The sequence below is a fragment of the Eurypyga helias genome, unplaced genomic scaffold, assembly GCF_000690775.1.
Source record: "Eurypyga helias isolate BGI_N326 unplaced genomic scaffold, ASM69077v1 scaffold9808, whole genome shotgun sequence".
NCBI classification, from domain to species: Eukaryota; Metazoa; Chordata; class Aves; order Eurypygiformes; family Eurypygidae; genus Eurypyga; species Eurypyga helias.
Genome location: NW_010267591.1, coordinates 130,830 through 158,627, shown reverse-complemented (window position 1 = coordinate 158,627; position 27,798 = coordinate 130,830). Strand labels below are relative to the sequence as shown.

Here is a 27,798-nt window from a genome sequence, read left to right as displayed (position 1 = left end):
ACATCCCAGCCGCTTCGGTGATCACACAGATGCTCCTGGAGTAGGGAGCCAAGGGCTGTTTGCACAGGACTCTGTAGCTGAGGCTTCTTTATAACATCCTCTTCTCCTACAGCGTGTGTCTCCCTGCTGCTGGTCAGAGCTACAGTGGGATGTGGTTGCTGTTTGGGGGCATGAAGTTTTTAAACTTTGTTCTGGGAACTTTCTTTCCACGTGTTTTTCCACTCCACTGGTCTTCATTGTTTTCCAGGCCAGACTGGCAGTAACTAACTGGTCTCCACTTGGAACCCTAGCCGGAGAGGTCCCTAGAGATTATAGATCCCCTGATCCTACAGAGGCTGTTCCCTCTGGCTCAGGGCTGAGATAGGTTGCTGTGTAACTTGGGAAAGACACTTTTCCTGCGGCGTGTGCTGTGCCTGTTCTAGAAACATGTATGAAAAGCTGTACAGGCCTTCAAGGCCCTTACTGACTGCTCGGTAGTTACCCCAGCCCCCTGCGAGGTAAATCATAGTAATCAGGGCTGGTTTAGACAGGCATAGAGCAGCTGTGATTTGACCGGGTCCCTGCTTTAACCACTTGCACGTACTCCTCTCTGGGAGAGATGAGAGCAGGGAATTCTTGTTCCTCAGCCCATGCAGGACTTCCCCCCTTCCAAAACCTCCATATTCTGCTTTTCATTGCCTCAAGTTGCTCATCCCAACAGGACCAAAGATTTTAAAACAGCAGTTGATACCAGCCATTCAGGAGATGGGGAAAATCGCTCAATTTGATCTCCTGATACCTTAGTGTCTCATACCAGCACTGTCCAGCTCTCCCCCTCTGTGGATGAGGTGGCGCTTCCACCCTGCTGCGAGACCAGCCACCCTGGGCAGTGGGCGTAAGGGGCTGAGGTCCTGCTTGTTTCCCTCCTTACCTCTTCTTTCCTCCCCGCAGCTCCTGCTCAGGCCCAAATCATCCATGCTGGGCAAGCATGTGTGGTGAAGGAAGACAACATCAGCGAACGTGTTTACACGATTCGGGAGGGGGACACGCTGGTCCTGCAGTGTCTGGTCACCGGACACCCGCGGCCACAGGTAAGCTTTGGGTTATGCCTGTCACCCACGCTCCCCATGGCACTTCTTTGTAGAGGAGAGCTGTGGGCAGCGGGGTGCCCAGCTTTCTCCTATGTGTTAGAGACAGGTAGGGATGCCCCGTTGTGTGAGAACTAGCTGTGAAGCAGCCAGCCTTGCTTTCGTGGAAAACAGTACACAAAGCTTTGCAGGACTTTCCAGTGTTTTCCAGTATGTGATGTCCTGCAATATGTACAGTCAAGGGGAACCTGCCTGGGGGAGTTTGGGAAGTTCTTTTTAGTGACTTTCAAGGAGCCCCATACAGACCCCACTGGTCATTGCTTTATGGCCACCAGGAAGAGACAGATTCAGACTCGCAGCACTGGCTATATCCATACTGTGGCCAAGGTCACAGCCCAGCAGAGGTGCAGAGCTGAGCTTGGCTAACTGCTGCAGTCCTTCCTCGGGGGCCTTACGGGGTCCTCAAGCCCCACACAGCCACATCGCCACCCTTCGGACATTCAAGCAGGCTGGTTCAGTGTTAGCGTGGATGTGTCTGTAGAGATGCTGGACCAGAGCCGCACTGGGACAGAACACGGTAGGAGTGGCAGCTGTGTGTACTATGAGGATGGATGTGCCAGAATGCACTCAAGAGAGCCAAGTACAATATATGTGCTTTCTTGGCCACCTTCCCCAAGCCTGCCAAAGATACTTGTGCTGAGAAGCCATACATCTGCATACACCAATCAACCCCTCTGTGGACTTACTTGTGAGGAGCTACTTGGCTAAGAGATGATTGCAAAGGAGAGGGTGAAAGACTCAGCCGGCAGGATTTGACATAGTTTATCCATCAAAGCATATCCTGGAAACAGTAAAAAGGAAATTATCTGATCCAGGCCAGCAAAAGTAACCAGTCTAGGTGTGGGACAGTGATGAGAGATGATAGCTCTGTACATCAGAAACAAGGAAAACGGTAGGGCTGTCCCTGTCTAAGGGTGTTGAATGTGTGGGAAGGTGCTGGCAGGCTGTGGGGATTTGAGCCTGAGTAGCCAGAGAAATTGCTGGAGCAGAGCCTGATGCAAACAGCATGCTAGTGGGCAACGTTGTGGTTTGCTGTTGCCCAGACATGCACTGGGGACACCAGAGCATGGAATCAGGCATGATCAGGGAGGCTGGAACCTGCACACATAAAATGTGGCCTGTGTCCTATCTCTGCCCTCCCTCCTCACGGATAGATTTCTTCCCCAGCTAAGCTCATATCCTAACCTTTGTTTAATCTTTTCTTTCCTTTTCTATCAGCCAGTCATTAAAGCATGAAAATGTAGCCAAAATACTTAAATGAGATTGAAATTGAAAAGGTTAAAGAGCTGGCTGAAGTGTCCTTGCAAACAGGAGACTCTGAGAGTCTTGGGACCCCCAGACAATTTCATCATAAGCCTACAAAGGCTAAATAAATCCATGGTCATTAGCTCTGAAAATCTGCTCAGCCTAGTGCTCTGGGCATGGGATGTAGACACCACTGCCCTTTCTAGAGCATCAGCGTCAATCAGGTGGTGGCAGTGAGCTTTAGGCACTGCTGTCCCTTGGGATCTCTAGTTTTTGTCACTGATTGTTTACATTTCTCTCGTTCTTTTCGTGCAGGTGAGATGGACCAAAACCGCTGGCAGCGCGTCGGACAAATTCCAAGAGACGTCAGTGCTTAACGAGACCCTTCGGATTGAGAAGATCCAAAGGCTGCAGGGGGGCCGCTATTACTGTAAAGCAGAAAATGGGGTTGGGGTCCCTGCCATCAAGTCCATTCGAGTAGATGTGCAGTGTAAGTCGTTTAGCGGCAACCCAGACCTTCCCACAGTTCTACCGCCTCGCTGCGGGGCCGGCAGGGTGCTGCATTGCCCTAGGACTGTGCACACCTGATTGAGGAGCAAAGGGACTGGTGCAGTGTCCCCAGGATCCGTTTCCCCTAGGAGATTAGATCCAGCCACAAAAAAAGATAGCCCTACCTGTCCATGTGAGTCATTCTTATCTAAGTGCCGTGATGTCTGTCACTACCAGGAGTCCCTAGCACTTGTCTGGGATGCAGCATTGTAGATGGCTTCTGCTTTCTTTGTCTTCATTTTGAAGCTGGCAATGCTTGAAGTAAGCCAGTGCTTCTTGAAATTGGTAGTGCTTCATACGCTTGGGGCCTTCCTGAAACGTGTCCTGCTCCCAGGATTGCTACCGCTATAGCATGGTGGAAACAGAGCAAAAGACTCTAGGATGCACCTGAGGAGGCTGAGCTGTGAAGGGTTGAACATAAAGAAATCTGTGAGGACCACTTGGTTTCAGTGACTCACTGTTTCTCTAGTTGGTTGCAATGTCCATCCTTCTTGTGTCCTGGAGATGCTGTTAGTGGTTCTCCACCTTGGGCCCCAAGTTTTCAAATTTCTCATGGTGACTTAAAGTTGTTTATTCTTGGGTTTCTGTGGGCGAAAGAGAGGGAAGTTAAACTTAACCCGTAACCCCCATATGGAAGGATTCAAAGATTTAAGGTCTAGGCAACTTTTGAAGAGATTAGCTCTCTTGGGGAGGATTACCATTCTGCTCATTGTCCTTGGCTATCCACTATTCCAGTTTTCTCCAACATGAGTTACACCAAATTCCTCTCCTCACTCCTGTATTCTGAGAAGGCCTAGCTAGCAAGAGGTTGATACTAAAAAGATGCAAAATGTGATAAAGCAGCTGGAACTCTCCCTGATCGTGTCACTACCAGTTCCCAGGTGACACGCTCCTACTAGCAAGACACTCTTCTGTGCTGAGGTACACTGTGGTTATCTGTCAGCAGAGCAACCTCCAGGCTTCAAAACCTCAGTACTTGCCTGGAGTCTGGGCAGAGCTTTGCTGACAGCAGCTGCTGCCTGTCTGCTTCCTCTTGTCCTACTGTGCAGCCCTACAGCGATGTGACCCTCACGAAGTGTGCCGTAGGCTTGGACATCCTTAGGCTTTGGTAGGTTCATGATGCACTGGGGTGATATGTGTCTTGGAGCAGGTCCCATCTCAGTTCCCTCCCTGCCCTACCCTGTACTGGAGTAGTGTAGTGTGAGCACCATCCTCCAGGCTGGGAAAATAAATTCCTTCATCAGCAGCCACTTTGGATAACATGAGCGTTTCTTCACGGACATTGCTTTGTTTGGAGGAGTTCTGACACCCACCTAGATCTTCTTGGCTTCCCTGCCCTTTTCTTCTCCTACCTGTGGTAGAAGCATATGATAACTCTTGACTGCAAAGGGGACTTGCTTTTCTCAAGCCTCAGTAACACACCTTGCCGGTGTCCCAAGGAACAGGACTGTGGCATGAATCTCTTCATGTCCTGAGGGCTCTCCCTTTACTTCTGGGGTGCAGGCTGGAGCTAGAGTGATGTAGTGTCCCATGGTTCCTCATGCAGCTCTGACCTGTAGAACTATGGGGCTAATGGTGTGGCCAAGGGCTTTCTCATACTAACATCTACTCTGCAGATGGACTTGGTAACGCACCTCTATTCTGCTTACTTGGTTTTTGGGGAGGAGAGACTATTTTCTGCTAGTATTTGCAATGGTTACAAGGGGAACACATAGGAAAAGCCACAGATTTGTTGAACGCTTAACCAAGCAACCTTCAGCTGAATGAACCAGAACTTGAAGACAAATCCCTTCTTTCCTTGTATCCCAGTTTGTAGTTGGAGCTAAGTAATCACCCTCAAGTGAACCTTGGTGTCCTTGACAGCTAGTGCTAGTCCTCACTTGTACTTTTAGTATTGGACTGCAAGGTTGTGCGGAGAGCACCTTGGTGCCAAGAGGATATTAAACTGGAAACACTAATCTGTGCAGCAAGTTATTCCTTTGTCCCAAGTGGGCATCAAGTGAGGCTTTCAAGTACTGGTTAGATAGTGGCAGAGACGCAGCTGCTGTTTAGACTATTTCCACATGGGAGAGAGGGAAAGTAAAGAAAAAGAAAGAGTGGATGTTTACAAGCTTATATTGCACATGAAACATCCCATGTGATCATCTCCATGAGCAGCCTTGGGCCAAATTTATCATTTGTGCAGCTCACTGACATCAGTGGCGTTACTCATACATCAATGACATACATATCGTTGTAAGTCTTATTTTAGCTTTCCTCAGGAGGGCTAGACTTACAGCTGACTGCTACGAATGGAGGCTGAAAGATTCAAGGGAGGAAAGGTTTAGCAACCGAAAGGAAGATACTGTTTTCTGTGCAGGGAGTAGCTGGGAGCCAGAGGACCTGAATGGTGAGTATCTTCTTTGATCAGTAAGGGAAGTGTTTTGCCATGCATCTTGCTGAGAAATGGAGCCTCAGAAGGACGGTAGCTACAGAGTTACTCATGTAAAGTATGAACAAATAATGGAGGGTTAAGGACAAAGAAGGGGGGAAGAGGAGAGGCTGTGCCCAAGGTCCTGATCCAAAAGAATTTGGTGGAAAATTCAGGCTCCCTATGACCACATGGAGACAGCACTGTCTCCATGGAGAGGAATCTTTTCTTTCCACCTGTGTATGTTTTTCTTCAGCCTTGAGTTTTGGGGTTTTTTGATGGGTTTCGGTTTTTTGTGCCTTGTCATTGTTCTGCTAATGGCTCAGCTCATATCTCTGAGCTATGGTGTGGTCAAGTCGACAAATCTCAGGTCCCATTACAGTTGCTGTCTACCAAGCATATAGCTCATTAAAATATGCAAATCCACCAGTCAGCACTTGTGATGCAGCAGAGAACATGCGTTATCTGGATGACACGTTAGCAGAAACTCATTCATGCTTCCCCCTTCCTTTCTGGGAGTCAGGTTTCCAAACTTACATATCTCTCAGATAAAATATCATGAAAATTAGTTGGCATAGATGAGCAGGAGGTGATAAGCATGTGTCCTCTTCCTCTTCGCTAACATGTGCAGAAGACAGTGCTGGCAGGACAAGGGAATACTTGGCATGTGTGTCTCAGTTTCCTCACAGTCGAAGGTGGGGTCATAAGGCTGCTGAAAATGTAGAATTGCTTCAGCTGAGCTCAACAGATGCCTTATGAGACATGCTTAAGGCTATGGGGACAGATTTCAGTTTTAGACGGTCAGTTGGTCCAGTCTTGTAAAATGGGATCTTTACGTTTAAACCCCATCAGTCTCAAAGTGGTTCTAGGAGGAGAACCCCTCTGAGGTTTTCCCCATGCTTCTTTGATGTTCAAACATTGGTGTCTGGTGCAAAAGCCCAAGATCAGCAGGAGGGCAGCCTTTGGGGAGCAGTATGCCCTGAGTGGATAAGTACACTCTCTCCAGGGCTGTTGTTTGTGTCCTTGCAAGTGAAGTGACTGATAACCATGGATCCAGTCATGATGGCCAGGTGTCCGGGGCTGGTGTGGTGAGGGAATTGGAAGGAGCATTTTTTGTAAGGGGAGAAAACACGAAATAATCTGTTGGATGATGGGGTTGCTGTGAGTAGAAGTAGCTGCAGAGGGAGAATCAGTACAGACCTTGAAAAGAAGAAAATACACAGAGGGCATTTTAATAGGAAGAAAGAGATATTGTACATACTTATCAAGGTGTTTGGCATCTCATGTCCCCATGGCACCCCATGAGACTTTCTTCTGTCTGCAAGATGACTCTCCACTTCGGCACCTTGATTTTTTCCTGATGTCTACTCTCACCCCTTGACTTGAAGGTTTGTTATGTCTTTCATGTGGGCATCTCACAGCCATGGGCTTAACCCCATGACTTCAGGAGGGATTTGTGAGGTGGAAAGTGGGAGCAGAAGAAATGATGATGCAGCGGAATTTCCTGGGATCCTTCTGACCTCTCACTGAAGTAGAGTAGCAGTGATTTTGGGTGTGAGGTGTTACTGGGGAAGGTGAGGCAGCCCACTGGGCTGAGAGTCATGTGGCAGGGAGGCAGTTTGGTTGAGCATTACATGGGAATCTGCAAACCAGAAGGTGCTTTCTATTCTCTGAAGGTTGTGTGCTGAGCGGGAGAGTTCTGGCTTCTCCTGTCTGTTCCCTTTAAGTATTGTTTGTGTGACCTGCCCTCAGATCATCTCTTAATTCAGCAGTTGTCACCAACCAAATGTGTGGGAGCTTCCTCTCTCCCCTACAGCGCCTGGAGCATCGTCTGCTCTGCAGGCTGTACATGCAGACCAAGCGTCACTAACAACTGCTGCGGCCTTCCTTACCTTCCTTCCAGATCTAGATGAGCCTGTTCTCACCGTTCACCAGACCATCAGCGATGTACGTGGCAGCTTCTACCAGGAGAAGACTGTCTTCCTCCGCTGCACTGTCAACTCCAACCCACCAGCTCGCTTCATCTGGAAGCGGGGAGCCGAGACGCTTTCCCACAGTCAGGACAATGGTGTGGACATCTATGAACCCCTCTACACCACACAGGTGAGAAAAGGCAACCCTCCACCAGCTTGTGCTGGGCATCCTGCTGACGCAGAGCCCTCTGTAGTGGCTGGTGTTACTTTTCCCACTTGGGTTATGGTGCTGGGGAGAGGGAGGTGGCCACTGCAAGGAGCACGGTCTCCGGAAGGGCTGGTAGAGCCTACTTCTGTTGGTGGGTAACTAGGGGACAAGAGGAGCAGAGCAGCAGTAGGGAGTGCAACAGCATAGAAGTCTCTTGCCCTTTTTCGCACTGTCCCTGAGAGCGGGTCACAGCTTCCCTGATGAGGTTACGATGGCTGAGACTAAAACCCAAGCAGACCATCCCAAAATCAGGTCTCCTCTATATCCTTTCTCTCCCCCCCCCCCAATTATCATAGAATCACAGAAGGGTTTGGGTTGGAAGGGACCTTAAAGACCATCTAGATCCCACCCCTCTGCCATGGGCAGGGACACCTTCCACTAGACCAGGTTGCTCAAAGCCTCATCCAGCCTGGCCTTGAACACTTCCAGGGATGGGGCATCCACAACTTCTTGGGGCACCCTGTTCCAGTGCCTCACCACCCTCTCCGGGAAGAACTTCCTCCTGATATCTAATCTAAACCTCCTGAGCTCCATAAATCAGGAGAATTGCTCTCTGTTTAGCTGTGGGATCCATGAGGCAAATGTTCCTAATGGCCACAAGTAACAGAGGCAGCTCAACTGCCTGGGCACTTTGGCTGTTGTCCGGTGACAGGGTGTCCACATCCTTTCTGCTTCTGCCTGCCTTTGCTGGACTTGCCCTGCTGAATGCCACTTTCTTCACTAGCCTGCCAATGCACTGGGAGATGGAGGGGAATTTTTCTTTTGCCAAGTCACTCTGAGCATGTTATCCTAAACTGAGCTCTGGTTCTAAATGTCCTTCAAATGCTAACCAGCCCCAGAGCTTCCAGCAAGGGCGTTAGGCAGCATGAGGCAGTGATGGGTGGGAAGGGAGGGCTGAAAGGGCAGCTCCCAAGCGCACCCGTTTCATGCCATGCACTTCCCTGTGCTCCCAAAGCTGGGCCCTGAGCGTGTTCTGGCTGAGTTTGGTTTCTGAGTGATGCCCCAGGGAACCTTTCAGTTAGTGTTGTCGTGTTCATATTTTATTGAAACATGCCATCTCTGTAGGTCATGGAAATGGGCAGCCAAATGGAAATGTTCAGGGGGATGAGGAGAGAGCTGCAGGGTAGCGGTGGATTTGCAGAAATGCTGTAGGTCAGCACTGCTGTTAGGCCCTGAAGAGAGCTTTATCTTAGTCCAGTCCTAGGTGGCATCCAACCAGGACATCCCTGGCCTCTAAGGGAAGCCACCATGGGCTCTCACAGCTTTCACTAAGCTCAGTGTAATTAGCAGGAGAGAATTGCTTAATGAGAGGATGTCTTAGGACATGACTTTCTTCGACTGCATAAGGCATCTGGCAGAAATTCACCATGTTGCAGTACTAACACGTAAGTGACCCAGCATCCTGCAGCTCCTGCCAGGCAGTGTTCCCACCATGCTGGGTCGACCCCCACTCTGAGAGGAGGATGTTAGGACAGCTCTGCTTGCACGAGTATGCCCTTATGGTCCTCTCGTTAGCACCAGTGTAAACCCAAACAGCATTTGGGTTGGCAAGAGTTGAAGTTAACAAAAAGACACCTCTGCAACACTACTGGAGGGGAAAATCTGGCTGGAGCTCAAATGCATAAAGCACCCTTCACACGAATTTGTACTGCTGTCTTAGGGGTGAACTGGTGTCAGCATCAGGTTTGGCTAAGCTTATACATTAAAAAGGAGGTGAAGACTTTACTGTTCAAGCTTTTAAAAACTTATTTACACTGAAGGTTTATACACATTTACCCAACATTTACTAATCAATAAACAGGATACATATGACCTGTAAGTAAGTCGTTGACATGCACATTGTAAATGCCATCATTTGTGTGGCATAGCAACAAATCTCAGGGGACAGGACTTTCGTAAGGTTATTGGTCTCCTAGGTATTTATCTTCCTAATTACTCAGTTCAGATCCTTGTTCTCTGCATATTAGCGTGCCTGAGCTCATCGTCCGGTCCCTTGAGGTTGTCCTCAGGAGGATTTGTCGTACTGACACCTTCTCACATTTGCAGGCAATTATGGAATGGTTTCTCCAAAAGAGATTTAGACAAACGCAAGGAGAACAACAGTGACAAGCTGTCGTGGGAAGACATATGAGTTGCAGGGTGTGCAAACCACAGGATGCATCTCGGAACTTTTTGCATTCCATAAATAAAAATCTACAGAAAGCATCTATTGTTAATTTAAACAACTTGATTCTGTTTCTACAACAGGGCAGTAACTGACGGAATGCCAGGGAGTGATTCTGTTTGTTTGTTACTGTAGTATGAGAAAAGGCTATCAAAGTCTGCACAGTCACTCTGGATTTATACCAGCTTAAATGAGGTTAGAATCTAAAGAAGAGAGATCAGAAAGTTTTGGGGGGTTCTTGGAGTATTTATCTGAATTACTCTTCTTTTCCCCTGTACTGCTAATTTTTACAGTGTAGCCATTGAATGTGTCATATTTAGGGCATCATTAATGCCTGAATCTGTTCTGATTTACTTTGATTTTGCAATGTTGAGACCCCAGTGGATATCCCTTGGGTTCCTAACGATACCTCAGTGTGAAATCTCGGGATCTGTTCCAGGACATTTAAAGTTTTTCAAGCTCTGCAAGGTGATTCTGATGGCAGGTCACAAGAAATTATGCCTAGACCTTTTCAGCAGTGCTTTCAGGTTAAATTTTGGTCAGTTGCTGGGTGTTTTGAGGAATCCTGGAGTTACCACTGCAAACATTCTGTGTCTCCCTTATATATAGCTAGGGGTGCTCAGAGTCTGCACAGTTCCCTGAGTGTTGATGGGAGCTGCTGGAAACTGGTAGACTTTGGGCCAGGTTACGGACTTGCAAGGATGAGCTGTGCTTTATACACCTGTGTCTTTTTTTTTTTTCCCACCCTTTTTTCTGAACTTCCAGGGTGAAACCAAAGTCCTGAAGCTGAAGAACCTGCGGCCCCAGGATTACGCCAGCTACACGTGCCAGGTGTCTGTCCGCAATGTCTGCAGCATCCCTGACAAATCCATCACCTTCCAGCTCACAAATACCACAGGTAAGGGGGGATACAGAGGGTCCCCGCACCTGCAACCCCTTGCCTGCTTAGCAGGAGAGTAACACAGCACCTTGTCCAGGGCCTGCAGCACCTCATATTCATGTATGTAGCTGCTAGGGTTACAAATCCTTCATGCAGAATTCCTGTGGCCAGGGATGCTCTAATTTCTTGTAGCTCTGCATATAGCCAGTGCCTTGGCCAGGCCTGCCGTGAGTTCGTTAAAACAAACTACATGTAGGTGTTGAGGCACTATGTAGTTTTTAATCTACACTGGTTTATTTATTTATAATTCTAAGTGACTTTAAAAATAGATTCGATACAGTGTAGAGTGGGGCAGATGCTGCAGGAGTTCTCACAAATAATTCATTTGTATGTGACTCTGGCCTGGTTTGCCAGGCTGAGTTCTCAGCACCTTGCAGCTCACGGGCTCCGCTGGTGCTGATGTTTATGGAAAGGAAACATCTCTGCTGACTTCCCAATAAATAACTTTTACACTGATACACTGATAGTGCGTGAGTGCACCTCCAGTTCAGCTTGGTGTTTCTTGCTTGACCTGCAGTAACTGACTGATAGTTGAATATCACGTACCAAATACTTGCAAGGACCTGATTGCAACCTGTCCATTAAAAAAACAAAACAAAACAAAACAAAAAACCCACAAACCACCAAAAACCCAAACAACACCCCCACAAAAATAACAAAACCCCACCCAAAAAGCCCCCACATGTGTTGAATATTTTCAGATAATAAGTAAATGTCATGAAATAGCTCCCAGCCCTGGGGTATTCCATGATCAGAAAGAAAGGCATTGTAGTTATTTGAATTATTCACCTCTCTAATGTAAGGCAAAGCAGTTTGCGTCCCTTGTGTCATCTTTGTGCAGTGGAAACAGAACTCTTTTGATGTTGCCAACTGTTGATGAGATATTGTTGATACTGTATAAATTATGTTTATTGATCTGACTTGAGCAAAAGGTACTGAACAATAGTTGCATCATTTTATGTAGGAAGAAGAAAAATAATGAGATTAAGAAAGTGATCTACAGCTAATTTCAGAATAAAATATTCTCTGTGTAGTAAAATCTCTGAATATGTTTCAAGCAGCTCACACCACTGCCTGAATTTCTCTCAGGGTGAGCCTGTAGCAAATGCTGGAATATTCCCTTTAAAAACTTATCTTGTGCTGATGATGAAGAAAGGAATCTCACACAGCTCTTCTTCCCTGTTGTGTCTTTACCTTTGAAGAGTTAGAAAATCAAATTTCTCTTCAAGTCCGCTCCCCCCTGCCAGCCCAAACACAGGGAAACTACCCTTCATTGCAGTCCAGCCGCTTTACTGAGTGAATGGGGAAAACGTGTTTTCAGGTTGTAGCTAGATCAGAAGCCAGTGATGCGGCTGAATTTACACCAACTACTTACCTAAGCTCTGAAACTGGATCACGTAGCACATACATCTAGTTCTTTTTCCCCGTTGTTTAGTTATAGATGCATATTTATACATGGTTACAGTGGACCCTGACACTACAAGCTCTAAGGGGCCACGGAAAATGTGTTCCTAGCAAACTGTATTAAAACCTAGTGGTGAAAGTGAAGCTGGCATTGCGGTGTGAGCAGGGTTTGTGTTAAATAGCACAAGTATATTTGACATGAAATATTGTCTGGCTTACTTGCCTTGTAGGTAGTATTGTGCACAGATGAGAAAATATTTGAAGAAAAATCTTTAGTTCCCTTCTTTTTTTTGCATAGGTCTTCTCTTTCCCTCTTGTGCTCGTGCTTTAGCAGCCCCTGTAGCCTTGGCCGTGCCCAGAATCCTGAGCAGCTTCGCTCAGGATGCCATCACCTTTGCAACTGAGGAGGGCCCAAAGAGCGCCGCGGTGCATGGAAATCAATCTCTTAAATATTTATAGACACAAGTCCTACAGACCCAGAGGGGAGTCGGTGGGTCAGGTCGTGTCAGGCCAAGGGACTCTTCCCTTCCCAGTTTGTTTGCTGTTCCTCAGCTGGTTCACTCTGGCTTCTCTGGCAGTGGCCTTTGGGCATAGTCTTCGGGAAGATGTGCTCCTCCCAAGCTCTGTGTCAGCAGCTTGGCCCTTGTAGCAAGGCATGGGTTCTTGATCTGCAGCCTTAATGGGAAGGAGGTTTGCCCTGCTCCTCCTCTGTCCTGCTGCTGTTGTGTGGCTCCAGAGCAGCAGGTTGAGGCCGCAGAGCCTCAGGACCAGTTCAGCACCACGCTGTCGTCACCTTCTCCAGCAGCGTCAGACTGATGTTTTCCCCTTCCTCGATTTCTGCAAAATTAAGCAGCCCAGCTGGTTAATTCTCCTGCAGTTTTACTGCAGCAAATTGGACTTCAAAGGGAATTGAAAGCGACTCTTTGTTTTTAATGGTCCCCTTGCTGCTCAGCAGAATCCGCCAGCAGGTTTTTTGAGCCAAGAACAAAAGGAATTGCCACAGGTTACAAATAAATGAGATTCATCTCCTGCATAACAATGTCTGCAGACTGTTAACCTCTGTCTGCTGACAGGAGTGGGAGTGGGAGCCCATGCAGGCTGCCACAGCCAGGGCTCTGTTTTGGGGCAGGTCATGGGAGCTCACTGCCTGAAGCTGAGCGGGTGGCAGCTTTGCGGTTCCCCTGCCTCCGTCTGGCACACGCACACAGCCTGCCCTGAGGCAGTGTTTGCACCAGCGCTATTTTCCATGTCGCCTTCTTGCCCAGAGTTGGGCAGGTTGAGCATTGATCAGGTATGTGCGCATCAAACACTGCAAGAGCCCTGAATCTTAAATGGGACCAACAGGACCTCTGGTTTGTGCTCCACAACTCTGATACCTTCTTTCTAGATGTAGGCTGGTTGCAGCCTTTCTCTGGCTCTGATTGTGATGGGTGGAGATTCCCATACAAGGTGCTGCATCTGTCAGTTTATCTGTGCCCTGTGAACCTGAGACCGGTTCAGTGTCAGAGGGCAGGAGCAGCCCCCTTTGATGTCAGCAATGCTCACCTGACAGCCTCTTAGTGACAGGAATGTGTCTTGCCCAACCACAGCGAGTTGAGCTATTGTGTTCTTTGGCTTCATAGCATCTCATGAAACTACCTGGAGCTTGGAGAGGATGTATAAATCTTTCCTTTGCGCATTAACACTTGCACACTTCCAAGACTCCAGCAACCAGACCTGTCAAAGGCTCTGTGTGCAGGCTGTGGTCTCCGAAAATTCAAGGACTCCAAACACTGGCCTCAAAATGGCCAGTGCAGGTGGCAGAGGAGCCACCTTCTTCTTTAGGCACAGCTGGCCACCTCTGGCACAAATAGCATGCATGGTGGCTAGGGAGGGGACATTGAATTCAGTGCACCAAAGCAATATCCCAGCATGGTAGTAGTTTTGCTGCTAAATTACGGCGCCGGTGCTGAGGAGAGAGCAGTCCTCCTCGCCTTGTTTGTATGGGCTGTAATTCAGAGATCCAACACAAATTCAGCACAGCTCATTAACGCAGGGTCCAGGGAGAGAAGAGGCAGAAATAATGATGCTGTTAAATCAGGCTTCATGAATATGGAACAATGTCTTATTTTGCATTATTATGGCTGTTACTTAAAACATGCTCCCCGCCTTTGTGCTGGGGACTGCTACTTTTTCAGCTCTGTCTGGATGGAGCCAGTGATGGTGCTGACAAGGGCTTTAAAAGGGTTTTCAGGTTATGAAGTAGAGAATACGAAGTTTTTTGGCCCAGTTCCTGGAGGGTGATGTAGTGAGAAGGGTACAGAAATAAAATAAACCAAACACAGGTACTAGGATATTCAAAGGAGAGGTTGTCTAGACATTTTGAATCAGTTTCAGTTGTTCATGGAGGACAATCCCAGTGACCTGATCTGTAGGCCCCATGTCTATAGAAAAGTATATTTGATACCTGTGGAGGTGAAGGAGGTTAAGAGCAGGTGAGAACTGCTGTTCGTGGTCCATTATGGTGCAGACAAGTCCTGGTCCTCTGTGTCAGGCTCCAAGCTGCAAGAGCCAGCTGCCTGCCAGAGGCTTTGCCCTCCCAAAGATGTTGTGTTGGGTGTGAGAGATAGAGAGGCATATCATGGGATGGCTGAGGTCCCTTTTTAATGGTATACCTTCCCCAAAACTCCTTCTTGGGATGGCAACTCTGTATGGGAGGAGTGGTTTAATCCCAACTGCCCTTGAACACAGATGGCTGTTGGGTTCAGTCAGTCTCTCTCTTTCTCCTTCACCTCTCTGTCAGGGTGGAGAGCTGGTTGTCAGGCAGAAGGAGCAGGCTGTGCCTGGGCATGCATCTGGTGCTCTCTCTGACCTACCTCTGGAATTGTGAGAGTTGTCCAGTGAACACTGACATCCCAGTGAGCTTCCCAGCATGCTTTGGATTAGGTCCTGAGATGCTAAGCTCAGCCTGTGGCTGCAACTTCCCGTGCCTTGTGACAATTAATCTCTTGTTCTCCTGTCCCCACACGCACCCTTTTTTTTTCCCCTTCCTCAGGGCTCAGTCCCTCGTGCTGTTGCTGTCGAAGGCATAAGCAGACTAACTGTGACTCATACAATAGTGTTGCAGCAAGGGAGGAGCGGGTGGTCTGGTAGGAGCTGCCAGTTAAGCCTTTTCTCCAGCGCTGCTTCTGCGGGGCCTGTGTAGTATCAGGGGAGTTAGGTACAGGGGGAACAGAAGGCTCTGTGGTGGATGCAGTGCAGGTAAGTGATGCAGAACCATGGTGGCTTTTTGCATCAGGAGTCAAGAACCTTGAACCTCAGGTTTCCCACTGCCAAATTTTGTCTGGCTGCCACTCCTACCTGTGTGAATGGCTTTTTATCAGGCTTTTCTTCTAACCTGAGTCCTAAGCCCTAGAGTACCTGCACTGAACACTGCTAAAATGTCATCCCTAGCTGTGTCCCAGTCCTAAGCAGTAGTGGCAGAGTGGTTGAGGTATGACCTCCATTTAGGGGCGGTATGAGGTCCTGCCTGCAGTGTTTCCTAACTGTGACAGAGCAGAATACTCTGACTGAAAGACCTGGTAATGATCGTATTTTAGGTTCACGAATGCCTGGTATTTGTAATGAATTCATGGATCCCTCCAGCTCTCCCTACTTAAAGCAGCTATCTCCATAAACAAATCCTAGAAAGCACGAAACTGTGCGCAGGCAAGTGGAAGGGTCTTTTTCAAACTTAGACGTTCCCATCTTTGTACTCTTCCAGCCCCGCCTGCTCTGAAATTGTCTGTCAATGAGACGCTGGTGGTCAACCCCGGTGACAACATCACTATGCAGTGCTCTCTGACGGGTGGTGACCCACAGCCGGAGGTGGTTTGGTCTCACTCTCCTGGCCCAATGCCTCCCAACAGCCTCGTGCAAGGAGGCAACCTCACCATCTGGAGAATCCGTGTGGAGGACTCTGGGTACTACAACTGCACAGCCATCAACAATGTGGGGAACCCAGCGAAGAAAACGGTGAACCTGCTGGTGCGGTGTAAGTTGCTCTTTTTCTCGGAGCGTGGGTTTTCAGGGTGGAGGGGCTAGATGTGCATTTCTCCCGACTGTTCATGTACGGCTGAGGGTGAATGTGATACTTAGCAGCAATTAGTATTCTGGAGAAGGGCCTGTGCAAGCTTCTCTGCTCCCAGACCCACAGCTGTGCTAGCACTGCTTGCAGCCTCATCCTGGGCTGTAGCAGTATGCTGGACTGGAGAATGACCCCAGACTGCCAGATGTGAGGCCCTGGGGATATTTTGTGGGAATTTAACTGTGGCACATCTTTGGACAGATATTGCATGGAGATGTGAGGAACAAAGAGTTGTTGTGCTGTCCCATGCAAGACGCTTTGGTGTCCCTAACGGGTTTTGCACTTGTGTTCATCCCAGCCATGAAGAATGCCACGTTTCAAATCACCCCTGATGTGATCAAAGAGAGCGAGACCATCCAGTTAGGGCAGGACTTGAAGCTCTCATGCCACGTAGATGCTGTTCCCCAGGAGAAGGTTGTCTATTCCTGGTACAAGAATGGGAAACCAGCCAGGTTCTCCGACCGGTTGCTCATAACCCGGAATGACCCTGAGCTCCCACCTGTGACCTGCAGCTTGGAGATTATTGACCTGCGATTCAGCGACTATGGCACCTACCTGTGCGTGGCTACCTTCCAGGGAGCACCCATTCCTGACCTCAGTGTGGAGGTGAACATCTCCTCAGAGACAGGTGAGCCTTTCCATGGCAGCTGGGGACCTCAGAGGAGCAGTTGGCATCACTAGCTGCCCCCCATCCCCATGCCTCTGGATTTTTTGAAGGACCTCACATGAGTGTCTTGAATAACTCTCACATCCTCAGGGAACCATTTGGCTGAGACTGGAGACAGATGAGGTAGCACTGGAGGTGGCAGCTCCTCTGCCAGATGTGTTATGCACCAAGCAGATCTCCCTTTATGTTTTTTCCCTATGAAAAGTCCAAAGTGCAGTCCAGTCAAAACCACAGAGACAGGTTTAGAGTGTGATTGTTCAAAGAAGCCTCCAAATTGTGAAGGAAGATAGAGGGGGTGGTATTTCACCAAACTTCAAACATCCCTTTCCTCAAAATGGAGTTAAATAGAAAGAAATCTGCTCCTTCCTCACTTTGACATTGCTTATGAGGAATGTCCCTTTTTTCAGAGCTGTGGCCAGGAGATTGGTATCATCTGTCATAGCAAATTCTGTGAAGAGCTTTAATGTTTACTGGATTGCAATTGCAGTCTGTCTTGGGCACTCTCTGTAGGAGTCCAAGTGCTATAAATGCCGCCTCCTTTAAAATCAGGGTCAAAGCTTCACCCCATGGCTTGGTAAGGACTGGAGTAATCTGTAGGTGTGTTTGTCAGTCACTCTGGGTACTGAAATACAGGGTCTCAGGGCTGACTCCTTGTTTCTGGGGAAGTGGTGGGTCCAGCTCTGCTCTACATTACATCCGTGTCATCTTGTTGCCTTTGCAGGACCTTGATAGTCCAGCACAAAGCAGCATTGGTGAGGACTCCTGATGGGAGGTAACTGCCCACAGAATTTGTCTTGATCCTTCACAGAAAGTTTCTTCTCAATCCCTGGTTGTGCTGGTACCATTGGCCAGGCTGGTCCCAGTCTTGATTTTGGGCTTGGATCACTTCAGCCCCCCAGCAGAAAGTGCTACAGCTTTTGATGCTTCAGGAGGTCTCAGTTGGGAGCCAGCCTGCTCCCAACAGGACTGCACCCAGTGCTCACTAGCACCCTGGAGATCTAGCCCTGACCATGCCATGAACCCACTAAACACCGAAGGGTGGTTCTTCCCTTCCGGTGGCAGTCCTGGAAGGTAGGGCCCTCTCCATGCCACCAGACACCAACCCTGTTGTACCAGCAAGGGAACAAAACTGGGAGAACCCCCCCAGTCTTGGTGCAAACCCATCTCTCTCGACCTTGGGTGGCTGCTGCTGCCAGAAGCACTGATCTTTTTTGCCCAAGATCACTAGATGGCAGAGTGCAGTTGTGTTTAAGACTGCAAGGGTAGGAGGCTGCGAAGGGCTGGGACACCCTGGATGATCCCACCAAAAGCCTGTTGGTGCAGGTGTTGGTCCAAGCACCTGCTTGTTGCTGCCTTAAAGGAGGTGTCTGCGGTGGCAGGTTGCACCATGCTTTGGCCTGTCCGGTGGAGGCTGAGCCCTACATGCTCATGTGGATGCTGCTGATAGGGAAGGGCAGGAGGGCAGACTGTGGTGTTTTGAAGCCCCTCTTTGGCAGCGTGGGCAAGCAGGACCACTTTGTGACCCAGGGAGTGGAAACAGCCATCCCTGCCAGAGCAGCCTTTCATGCAGCAGCCCAGGCTGTTCAGCATGCAGCATCCCAGAAACGTGTACTTCCCATGTAAAAACTCAGCAGGATATCCCCAGAGCCTAGGATCGGAGCAGGAGGGTGGCAGTGGTGGCTCCATGCTTCCCTAGTGAGCAAAGACTGAGCCCGCCAAGGTGGGTGCCTCTACGGAGCAGCTCTGTGGAGATGGCTTTAATTAAAAAAAAAAAAAAAAAAAAATCATCTTCAAATATAATTTACAGCTTTTCCCTGTGGAGAAAATTGCCTCTTGCCAGGTGAGAGGCAGCTGGCAGTGTCAGATACTGAGAGTGCTGTCATCCCTTTTGTGCTGTGCGGGACAGGGTGTGATGGTATTGCCCAGCCCACAGGAGACCTGCAAATTGAAAATGTGGCCTCCCTGTTGCATAGGGAGGTCACTGCAGAGAGAGATTGGGTTGGAGCCTTCCAAAATTTGCTCGTAAAGCAGCTGTGGGCTGCAATGTGTGCAATTACTGTAGCATGCTCTACTTTGCTGGAGTTGAATTGAGCTAACACTGATCGGGGCAGCCTGTTACAGCCTCTGTAGTTCTAAACTTTGATTTAAATGGAAACAAAGTATGTGACCCTTGCAGTTATTGAAGTGTCAATCTAAGTGTCACTGCCATCAGCATTTTTGGGCTGAAAAAGCTGCTTTCAGAAAATGATTGTGGCCACACTTGCCTCAGTTGAACTGTTAACTCTGAAGCCTAATACAAATAAAATGTCAATATTGCATGGGTTTTAGCACAAACATCCCCCTTCCTGGCCTCTGGGTGGAGGTGGGGATGTGAACAGCAAACCTCTTCCCACTGACACCTCTGCACCCTTTAGCTGCAGTCGCTGGGTTTCTTTCGAACTTTTTTTCATTAGCGATGTTTTGTTTGTCAGTTGATGGCTGGATATTTCTGGAGTGTTACTGTACCTCCAGCTCTAGCCCCAGCTCAGCAGCATTTCAGGTCTTCCCAGCCTGGAAGGGATGCCAGAAGTGATGTTTGCTGAGACCCATCTCTCACTCAGGTGAACCAGAGATAACCAGTGCACTGTGAATCTCAGTGTTAAGTAAGCAAAGGCGCTTAACAGAGCTGGCTCCTTGCTGTGGTTTAGGAGCAAACAGGGACCCCGGACATCTGATAAAGCTGGAGATGCGATCTACAAGCACTAATCCTATAAGTCTTGGTTTTGGTCTGACCTGGATAAGGGGACTAGATACCTTTTATTTCTTGGCTGAAAGGCTGTAGTTCCACTGGGGAAATTCACTGGCCGGAAACTGAGCAGTGGATCAAAGAGGCTTTTCCTTTTGGGTTCCTCAGTGCAGGCCTGCTGCTGGACAGCATTTTGCAACCAGGGGGATGGGAGCTGGAAGAATGTCCCAGTACAGCTTGCACTTGCCATTGGTATTGGGATACATTGTTGGAGAAGCTGGAATCTTCCTTGGTATCCCACAGCTCCAGATGCTGTAGGATGGCTTACATAGGCAGTGTGTTCCTATAGGGGTTGCAGTGTGCCAAGTGGAAACCTCTGGAGTTCGCAGATGTTGGTGTGACTCGTATGCAAGCATCTCAAGAATGTTCCATACTCACTGTGTAAAATGATTCTCTCCCTGTCTGTCTCCCTTTTAGTGCCACCAACCATCAGTGTCCCTAAGGGTCAGTCCACCATCACTGTCCGTGAGGGCTCCAGGGCTGAGCTGCAGTGCGAGGTTCGAGGGAAGCCCAAGCCACCCATCATCTGGTCCCGGGTAGATAAGGAAACCCCCATGCCTTCAGGGACAATGACAATGGAGACGTATGATGGGAAGCTGCGCCTGGAGAGCGTGAGCCGAGAAATGAGCGGGACCTATAAATGTCAGACAGCCAGGTACAACGGCTTTAACATCAGACCCCGGGAAGCCCTGGTGCAGCTCAACGTGCAGTGTGAGTATAACCACACAGTACCGAAGCCCCTGTCTGAACGCCTGTGTCCACAAAAGACTGTGCGCTAAGCAAGGTTGACACCCTCAGTGCTGCGTTCAGGCAAAGTTGACCTTTTTTACTGGGCTGAGCAGAGACGTCTCTTTTGTCTGGGGACCTTTGCACAGTTTGTATTTAATTGGCTTGGCTATACAAGGGCAGGATACCGTATGGCCAGCGTGTGGAAGGAAGGGGTGTTGTGTGTGTTTGTACACGGTGCTTTTCCAGTTCCCTACCAGTGGATGAGCACAGAACAGCAGCTTTACCAGGTGTGTGTGTGCATTACATATGTGTAAAACACCTTCAGGGTATGTAAGATTGTACGGTCAAGCACTCAAAAGGTAGCAGATGAATGATAATCAGATCATTTCCACCCCACAGCCCTTTCTTCGACTTAGTTACGCCAGCTGCCATTTCTTAACATGCCTGAACTGTTTTGTCTGAGAAGCAGCACTGTGCAGACCCCAATATGCAGTGCATAATCCCAAATGGTTTCCATGCAGTAAAGCTGTGAGTAAACTCAGAATGAGAAAGCTCATTTTTAGCATGTGGTGTATTAAGTAATTTCAGCAATGGGTGATGCTCCCAGCCCTGCTTGAAGGTGATATCTGTGCATAAAAGTGAACATAGTGGGAGGGATGCTGCTGTGTTGGGTCTGTCTCCATCCTTTTCCTGCAGCAGTTTCTCCCTCCAGAGAAGTGAGTGCCTGCTCAGCTCCCATGTTGTTGAGGTGTCTTTTGACATGTAGGGGGCTGTGCTCTCTCCTTCAAGACTGAATCAGACCGGGGGAAGGCAGCTGGGTAAAATGCCTTGGTCTGGAAGGAGCTGCGACTGTAGGTGTAGCCCTCCCTGCAGACCTTGTCCCGTCAGGGTAGTGAGATTGTTGAACTCCTCCAAGCAGCACAGATCTGGCAGGTGTGGGATGGGTAAGGAGCAGGTTAATTTGCACCCTGGCATGCTGCCTCTGGGCTGTGACTGACAAGCCTCCATGTATGGCACAGCAGCGCTCATTAGTCATGCTGCCACACTCCTCCCAGGCTCACTCTCCAGGAAGAAGAGAAGTGAGATCGGAGCGGATAACCTGGCTGAAGCCAACCAGACACACAGCTGACAGATGTGAGCTGTTGGGAGCATGGCGGTAACCGAGGTGTGCCAAGTACTGCATGAGTATTTGAATATCCCTTTTTTAAACCTGTCCATTCAGGAGCATGGCAGGAATTATGTTACAGGATGGGGGCAGGGAAATGTGTGCGGATTTCCACGCAGGTAAGGATGTATGGAGAAGCTTCCCTTAAGGAGGTTGGGAATGTGTGTCTTGGTGTAAGCTGTTTTGGAAGGCAGGCTGAGTCAGGCGTATGGGGCATGGCAGGACATGCAGCACCAAGAACTGGTGGGAGGCGCAATGAAATCTCACTCTTGAGTGGAGAACCATCAGACCTGCTGGTGTCCCCAGCCTGGTGTTGGTGTTTGAAACCTGTGTGGTCCTCACTGACACTCATGGCCCCTGCAGAGGGAGCAGCAGTGCCGAGCCTGGGATGATTTCAGGCTTACTGAGTGGTCTGGAGGGGAACCACAGCCCTGAGTCTTGGGCTGGAGAGGGAGGACATGACTGCCCCATGCAAGAAAGGTGGTAGGTAGAAGCCAGGGCTGTTCTGGGGCAGAGCCCTTGATGTGACACCCAAGAAGGTAAACATGTGATGAACCTCTGTGTAAAGACCAGCTCAACATACTCTTCCTATAGCTCTTCCCAAAGCCAAGCAATGCTTTATTGTGATCTCACCCAAGTAGTGGTGGCATAGTTCATGCAGCAGCCCACCCAAACAGCCCTCTTCCCTTCTCCATCAGCTCTGTGTGCCCTTAGTTGGAGCTGGGTGTGTACAAAGTGTTTGTTGGACTGAGCTGCCACCTCCTGCCTGGAAACTGTGGAAGGAGCTTGCGGTGGCACTGCCTGTTCTGTGCCTGAGCAGGCAGCTTTGGTTTCAGGGCTGTCAATTTGCTCCTTCCATCAGTATAAAAAACAAACTGTGAAGCAAGAAAGTAGGGCAAGAATTGCCCTCGTCCCCTTTATAGGCTCCCCCTTTTCCCTCCATACAAAAAAACCCAGCAGACAACACAGTCCATGTTTATCCCTATCCTCCTTGTTCATGCAGCTGGAAAGAGGTGGGTGCCGTGGCGGGGGCTGCTGTGGTTAATTGAAACACTGCTCGCCAGCGTGGGTAGCTCATTAGTCCGGTGGCTTGCTCTGGAATTCTCATCTTGTCGGAAATGGGGATCGTGTGGCTTCTGCAGCCTCCGTGATGAACACTTCCCTCACTCCCCCCAAGCCCGCACATACCCCCAGAGAGCTGCTTAGGTGGGGTGTGCGCCCACACACACGTGTGTGTGTGTGCATGCAAGCGTGCCTGTTTGTGTCGGTGTGAGCTCCTTTTGAACTCGCTCACTCAAGGGAAGAACGAATTCTGGGTGATAATGTGGTTGTTTCTCTGATTTGCTCCAAAGCTAAAGTTGCAAAATCAATACAGCAGATCTGATTAGATGTCAGAACCTGTTTCTGTGTTTCTCTCTTCTTTTCTTTTTCTCCCCTCACCCTCATGCATATAGTGCTGTATTGTAACAAACTAGCCCAGAAATAGGTTTTGCCAACTGCACTGCAGTAGCAGAAAGAGAATAAGAAGACAAAAAGAACAAGTCAGCTGTCAAGAATAAAAGAAGTTTGGTGTTTTTTTTTTTTTATTTTGTATTTTGCAAGCAGAAAAAAGTTGCTCTCCTTTTATCTTATGAGCTGTAATTGTCTATCATCAGCTCTCTGACAGGCTCAATGGTCTGTTCCCTGGACTTCTTGGTCTGAACTGTAGAGCTTTGGAAGATTAATAAGTTCATGAAAGTCCTTGCAGCCTTATAGCTCTGTGGTTAGGATGAAGAAGTGGTGTATACTGGGTAGAACGAGAGATTGGGCTTGTCAGAACTCCAGGGAATCTGGCTACCACTTGAAGTGACAATTTCTTGTCATCTTTTCCCATATCTTCAAAACAGGAATAAAACTGACCCATCTTTTCAAGGATTTGTGGGGCGTAATAAACATTGCACTTTGAAATCTTGAAATAAAAATAGTAATGGAAGGGCAGAGTGCTGCTGTTAATAATATCAATGCTATTGCTAAAGCTGTTGTAGAGGGTTTTTTTTCAGGGCCAGGTACTTGCTCAAGAAAAATCCAGCAGAAGGATGAATCCTCATGCAGAGGTGGGTTTAAAAATAGGGCTGGGTCACCTGGTGTAGGTGAGATAGTGTAAGGCTGTAAAACACACACTGGGCTTGAAAATGTGCAGCACTCTGGGTTTTGGAATACAAAGTGTCATTTGAACCAGCGTGTATGAAAGGAGGAAAGAAAGTGTGCATGTGTGGATTGGTGAAAAGGATGCTACCTAGATACAAATTTAGCAAGTATATAATAACAAATTGCAAAAAATATATTGACCACTTCTCTTAAAAGCGTAGTCAAAATAGCATCTCCATGAATTACAAAGATCAGTAGTGAGTCTAAACTCTGGCTGTTCTGCTAGAACTGGCCTTTGAGATGACCATCTTACTCTACTCAATGTTTCATTTGCTCTGTTAGAACCTCCTATAACAGTGTGGCGTAAATTCCAATCCGAGTACATTATCATGTTTGAATAATCCTGTGTCAGCTCTGATGCTTTGTCAATCCTAAACCAGCCTGTCATAAGCTACTGGACAGCCTAGTCACAGTCCAGCTGAACCCTGCCATCCTCATCACACCTGATTCTAGATGCATCTACTCCTGTATTTTCCCACAGATAGATTTATCCCCCCTCACAGCACTCACAGCTTGCTGTCTCAGGCCCTCACTTGATCGCCTGAATGGGATATCCCTCATTGGATAACCACCAAAGCCTGGTAGCAGAACACCCCTATTTCCTCTATTGAGATGTTAATTAGGTCACCAAATCCTGATGGTTGGATAAGCAGACTTTTGCTGGTGCCTTTTTTGTCTTTGGCAGAAGTCTTGGTGTCTCTTAAGTACCCGGAGAAAGAAGTGGAGATATTTACATAGGGTTGACCTTGTCTTGGATCTGTTTTTCATCTTTGGGTCACACAGCATGTAAGAACTTGGCAGGAAGAAAGACTAGAAAAGGAATGAATGTGTCTCCTTCCCGGGAATAACATGGCCTGCAAACTTGGCCCCTTCTGGATCCAAAACAATAGTCCACAGTCATCTGGGATTGTTCTCCAGAGCATTAGGCTTATTGCCCTTAGGTAGAGTTTTGCCTATTAAGCAGCAGGTGGGATACTGTGTTTTAACTTCAAAGTATGGTGAATATTAGGTGTAATCAGAAAAGCAGACTGTTGTTCTCTTTGGTAGGGCAGTTATCGTGATTAACAGGACAGGAGACATTGCATAGTCCAAGACATAGATATTGCCACAGGGCCAGTGACCAGCAGGTCTGGCTCTGCCCTGACCTGGAATACATCCAGGATACATCCTGCTGCGGCATCTGTTGCCCTTGTCACTTAAAACTAATGTTCAGGTGGGCACAGATACGTTTTCCTATTCAAGCTCACACATTGGCAAATGTTATTCCTGGTCACATGCTGTTTTTGAACCCCTTGGCAATGCTGTACGCCAGGCGGGCAATAGTCAGCATCAATTTCCCCTGTTATCTATGTAGCAAACAGAAGAGCAGGAAGGAGAGGAGGGGGTGATACTGAAAATAAGTAAGAAGCATTGCTGGATCCACACAACTGGAAACGGAAATGCATTAAACTGTTTCGATCAACTGCTGAAGCCATCGCTCAATGTCAGTGCTCTTTGCTGGTGCCCTGCCCCCTCTGAAACATAAGCTTAGATATTAACTGCTCCATTAAAAGCGCTCCTGAGACAGACTCCTGGCATGAAGATGTTTCTTCAGAGTGGCTAAAACTGGGGTTTTGGCTCCTGAGACCTCCTTGCAGCTCTTCCTGCCTGTGTGAAGGGAGCCTAGGAGAAATGAGACTGTCTGTGGCCAGAGCTGACCCATATCTGTGACTGAGCTGGCCTATCTGTCTTGCTGCTTGGCCATGTGAGCTGGAGTATGGAGCCATCTGCTAAGCATTTTAGACTTGGCTGGTTTCATTTCTGAGCGTATTTATTAATAGTGACTGTTTTAATTTTCTATATTATTTTCATCAGTGAAGTCTATGCGGACATCCTCCTCCACGCTGAGGAGCACAGTTCAGGAGCTAACCCGCGGGCAGAAGGTGATTTGCACACACACCGCGGGTGCTGGGGCTTTCCTGACCATCCATTCATACTTCTGCATTGCTGTTCTACACGGTACATGGCTTGTTCCCAAGAGAGGGAAGCCCCAGGCTCTTGCACCAGCCAGACCTCTGAGATGCTCTGGTTCATTTTAAACCATCAGAGGCTTGACAGTGAACTGATGTTCTGGGGAAGGTGTGTCAGTATTCAAGCCATGGGAAAACTGTGCCTTGTACTAGTTCAGTGTTTGCAAACCTGGAGCCTTCCATTAACAACAAGAAGAAAACCATCTGTAGTCATGGGCATGACCTCAAACCACCAGCCTGAATAAAGCCTGACCCAATCTCTGGTCTCACTTTGATGGAAATCCTCCCTGCTTATTCCCTAATTTGCTGTACAGAGGTTTGTGTGACTAAGCTGAAAGTATACACATTATTTCTGTGTTTCTATCAACACAAAGAATTCCCCCCCCCTTTTCCCCCGTTAAGTTTTGTTCCTTATTGTCAACATGCTTTCCACTAGCAGTATTGTGACTGGGATTAAGTTGCTTAGAGCTTGTGTTTGTGCACGAAGCCCTGTCCTCAGCAATACAGCATTAGGATTGCTCACTCCGCTTCCCAGTGCTTGGGCCGCTAACAACTAATTAGAGTTGTCAGTCTAAGGACTGGATGAAGGAGGAATCAGTTTTACTCCATCATGGCTGTAAACCCAAATGGCCACGGTTCAGAGCACAGTAACAACCACAGAGGCTTAGCTGGGCTCAGATTTGTTTTAACAATTACAATTACCCCAGGTCCCGGGGCCTGGCAGACGGAAGCTGTGACAGCACTTCTATTGTGTTTGAATTTGGTCTTAAGATGGGGTTGTACCAGACGTAGCTGAAAAGAGGATGGCTCCTGTTTGTTTAGGACTTGTTAGCCCTACACTCCTGCCAGCCTCGTGTCATTGAGGGGCAGGTGGTCTGACAGGCTAAGGATGCTTAGCTAAAACCTTCTTCTTTGTGACCACCTTTACGATTGTGGAGCAAAGCCCCAAGAGTCCCAGTGCCACTTTTATGTAGCATTTGGTGTATGCAGCTTTGGAGGAAAACATCTTTCACAGGCTAAAGTGGTTGTGTGAGTTTTGGCCAGCCTGAATTTTTCCCCTCAGTGTGTAGTAATTAGGACTTGCTCTGCAGGATCCTGGTCTCTTCTCTGCTTGCTGCCTTGTGGGGAAGGTTCCTACGTGCTGCCACTCACCGAGATTTTCTTGGGAAGTCTCCCTTGCGCCCCTAGAGCTTTTCTGATTTACCTCTTTGGTTGAAATTGGTCTGACAGAGTATGTCTGCACACCATGGTGGCCAGGAGATACAGGAGACTTGAGACATAAAGGAAAAGGCCCAGATGGCAGGGAGAATTCACCAGAGCGGTGGAGGCCGAGAAGCAGATTTTGCAAAGCTGGCATGTTCAGTCTGTGGCACCATACGTCAGATGCAAAGTACTGGGATGCCCTGGGTAAACAATGGGAAAAGAAGAGAGGACGATACCCAGGTATGTTCATCAGGAAGGTGGGAGCCCTGCTTGAAGAGGGGGGCCTGGGTCTGCTACACCAGATTGCAGCCTGCCTGCATTTCTGTTCAGCCTTTGTGCAGCTCATTGCTCATTTCTAAACACCTCTGCAGTTGTAATGATAGGCTGAGTAAAAGCTTGTGTGAGAGCTCCTCGCCTAGAGAGATGAATTTGTTTGTTCAGAAGAGAACTGGTTTAAATCAGCTAATCCATTTCTCGGATATTGTTGGGAGAAACAAATACACTTTCCATAAGCTGCCATTATCCTGTTTTTTGGCCAGACTCTACAGGAAGAGCAACTTAATTTTATCGAGAGACAGACATCCAATCTGTACAGTTTTGTCAGGAAAGCAGAGACAAAAGCCGTATAAACACAGTGGATGACAGACAGTGTTGGTCATCTCTCTCTGGACGATTGCTCACCTACTGTGGCCCTTTCAGGGCTGAACACCAGATCTCATACTGTTCTAATTCAGACACTCCTTTTAAGGTTTTCCTGCCATGGAAGCTATTTTCCCTGTAGGACCTAGCTATACTGTAATTTTTGGGGATAAAAACCAGCTCCAGAATACTCTCAGGAGCTTGTGCTGGGCATCCTGCAAGGCTGTGTGTGTGCTATACTGTGAGCTGCGTGGCAACACTGCTGTCAGGAGATGTAGGGGAATGGAGG

General features: G+C 48.3%; 1 protein-coding gene across 1 annotated transcript in view; it reads left to right on the top strand.

Moving 5' to 3' along the window:
- Nucleotides 1-930: 930 nt before the first annotated feature.
- MDGA1 (MAM domain containing glycosylphosphatidylinositol anchor 1) overlaps nucleotides 931-27,798 on the top strand; it is a gene marked incomplete at its 5' end in the record, with an annotated part of 95,106 nt that continues 68,238 nt past the window's right edge. The window contains 7 exons of the mRNA XM_010157477.1: nucleotides 931-1,070; nucleotides 2,688-2,862; nucleotides 7,235-7,434; nucleotides 10,442-10,574; nucleotides 15,763-16,032; nucleotides 16,424-16,753; nucleotides 19,995-20,288. Of these exons, the coding sequence (XP_010155779.1) occupies nucleotides 931-1,070; nucleotides 2,688-2,862; nucleotides 7,235-7,434; nucleotides 10,442-10,574; nucleotides 15,763-16,032; nucleotides 16,424-16,753; nucleotides 19,995-20,288 (1,542 nt within the window). The remainder of the gene's footprint in view (nucleotides 1,071-2,687; nucleotides 2,863-7,234; nucleotides 7,435-10,441; nucleotides 10,575-15,762; nucleotides 16,033-16,423; nucleotides 16,754-19,994; nucleotides 20,289-27,798) is intronic.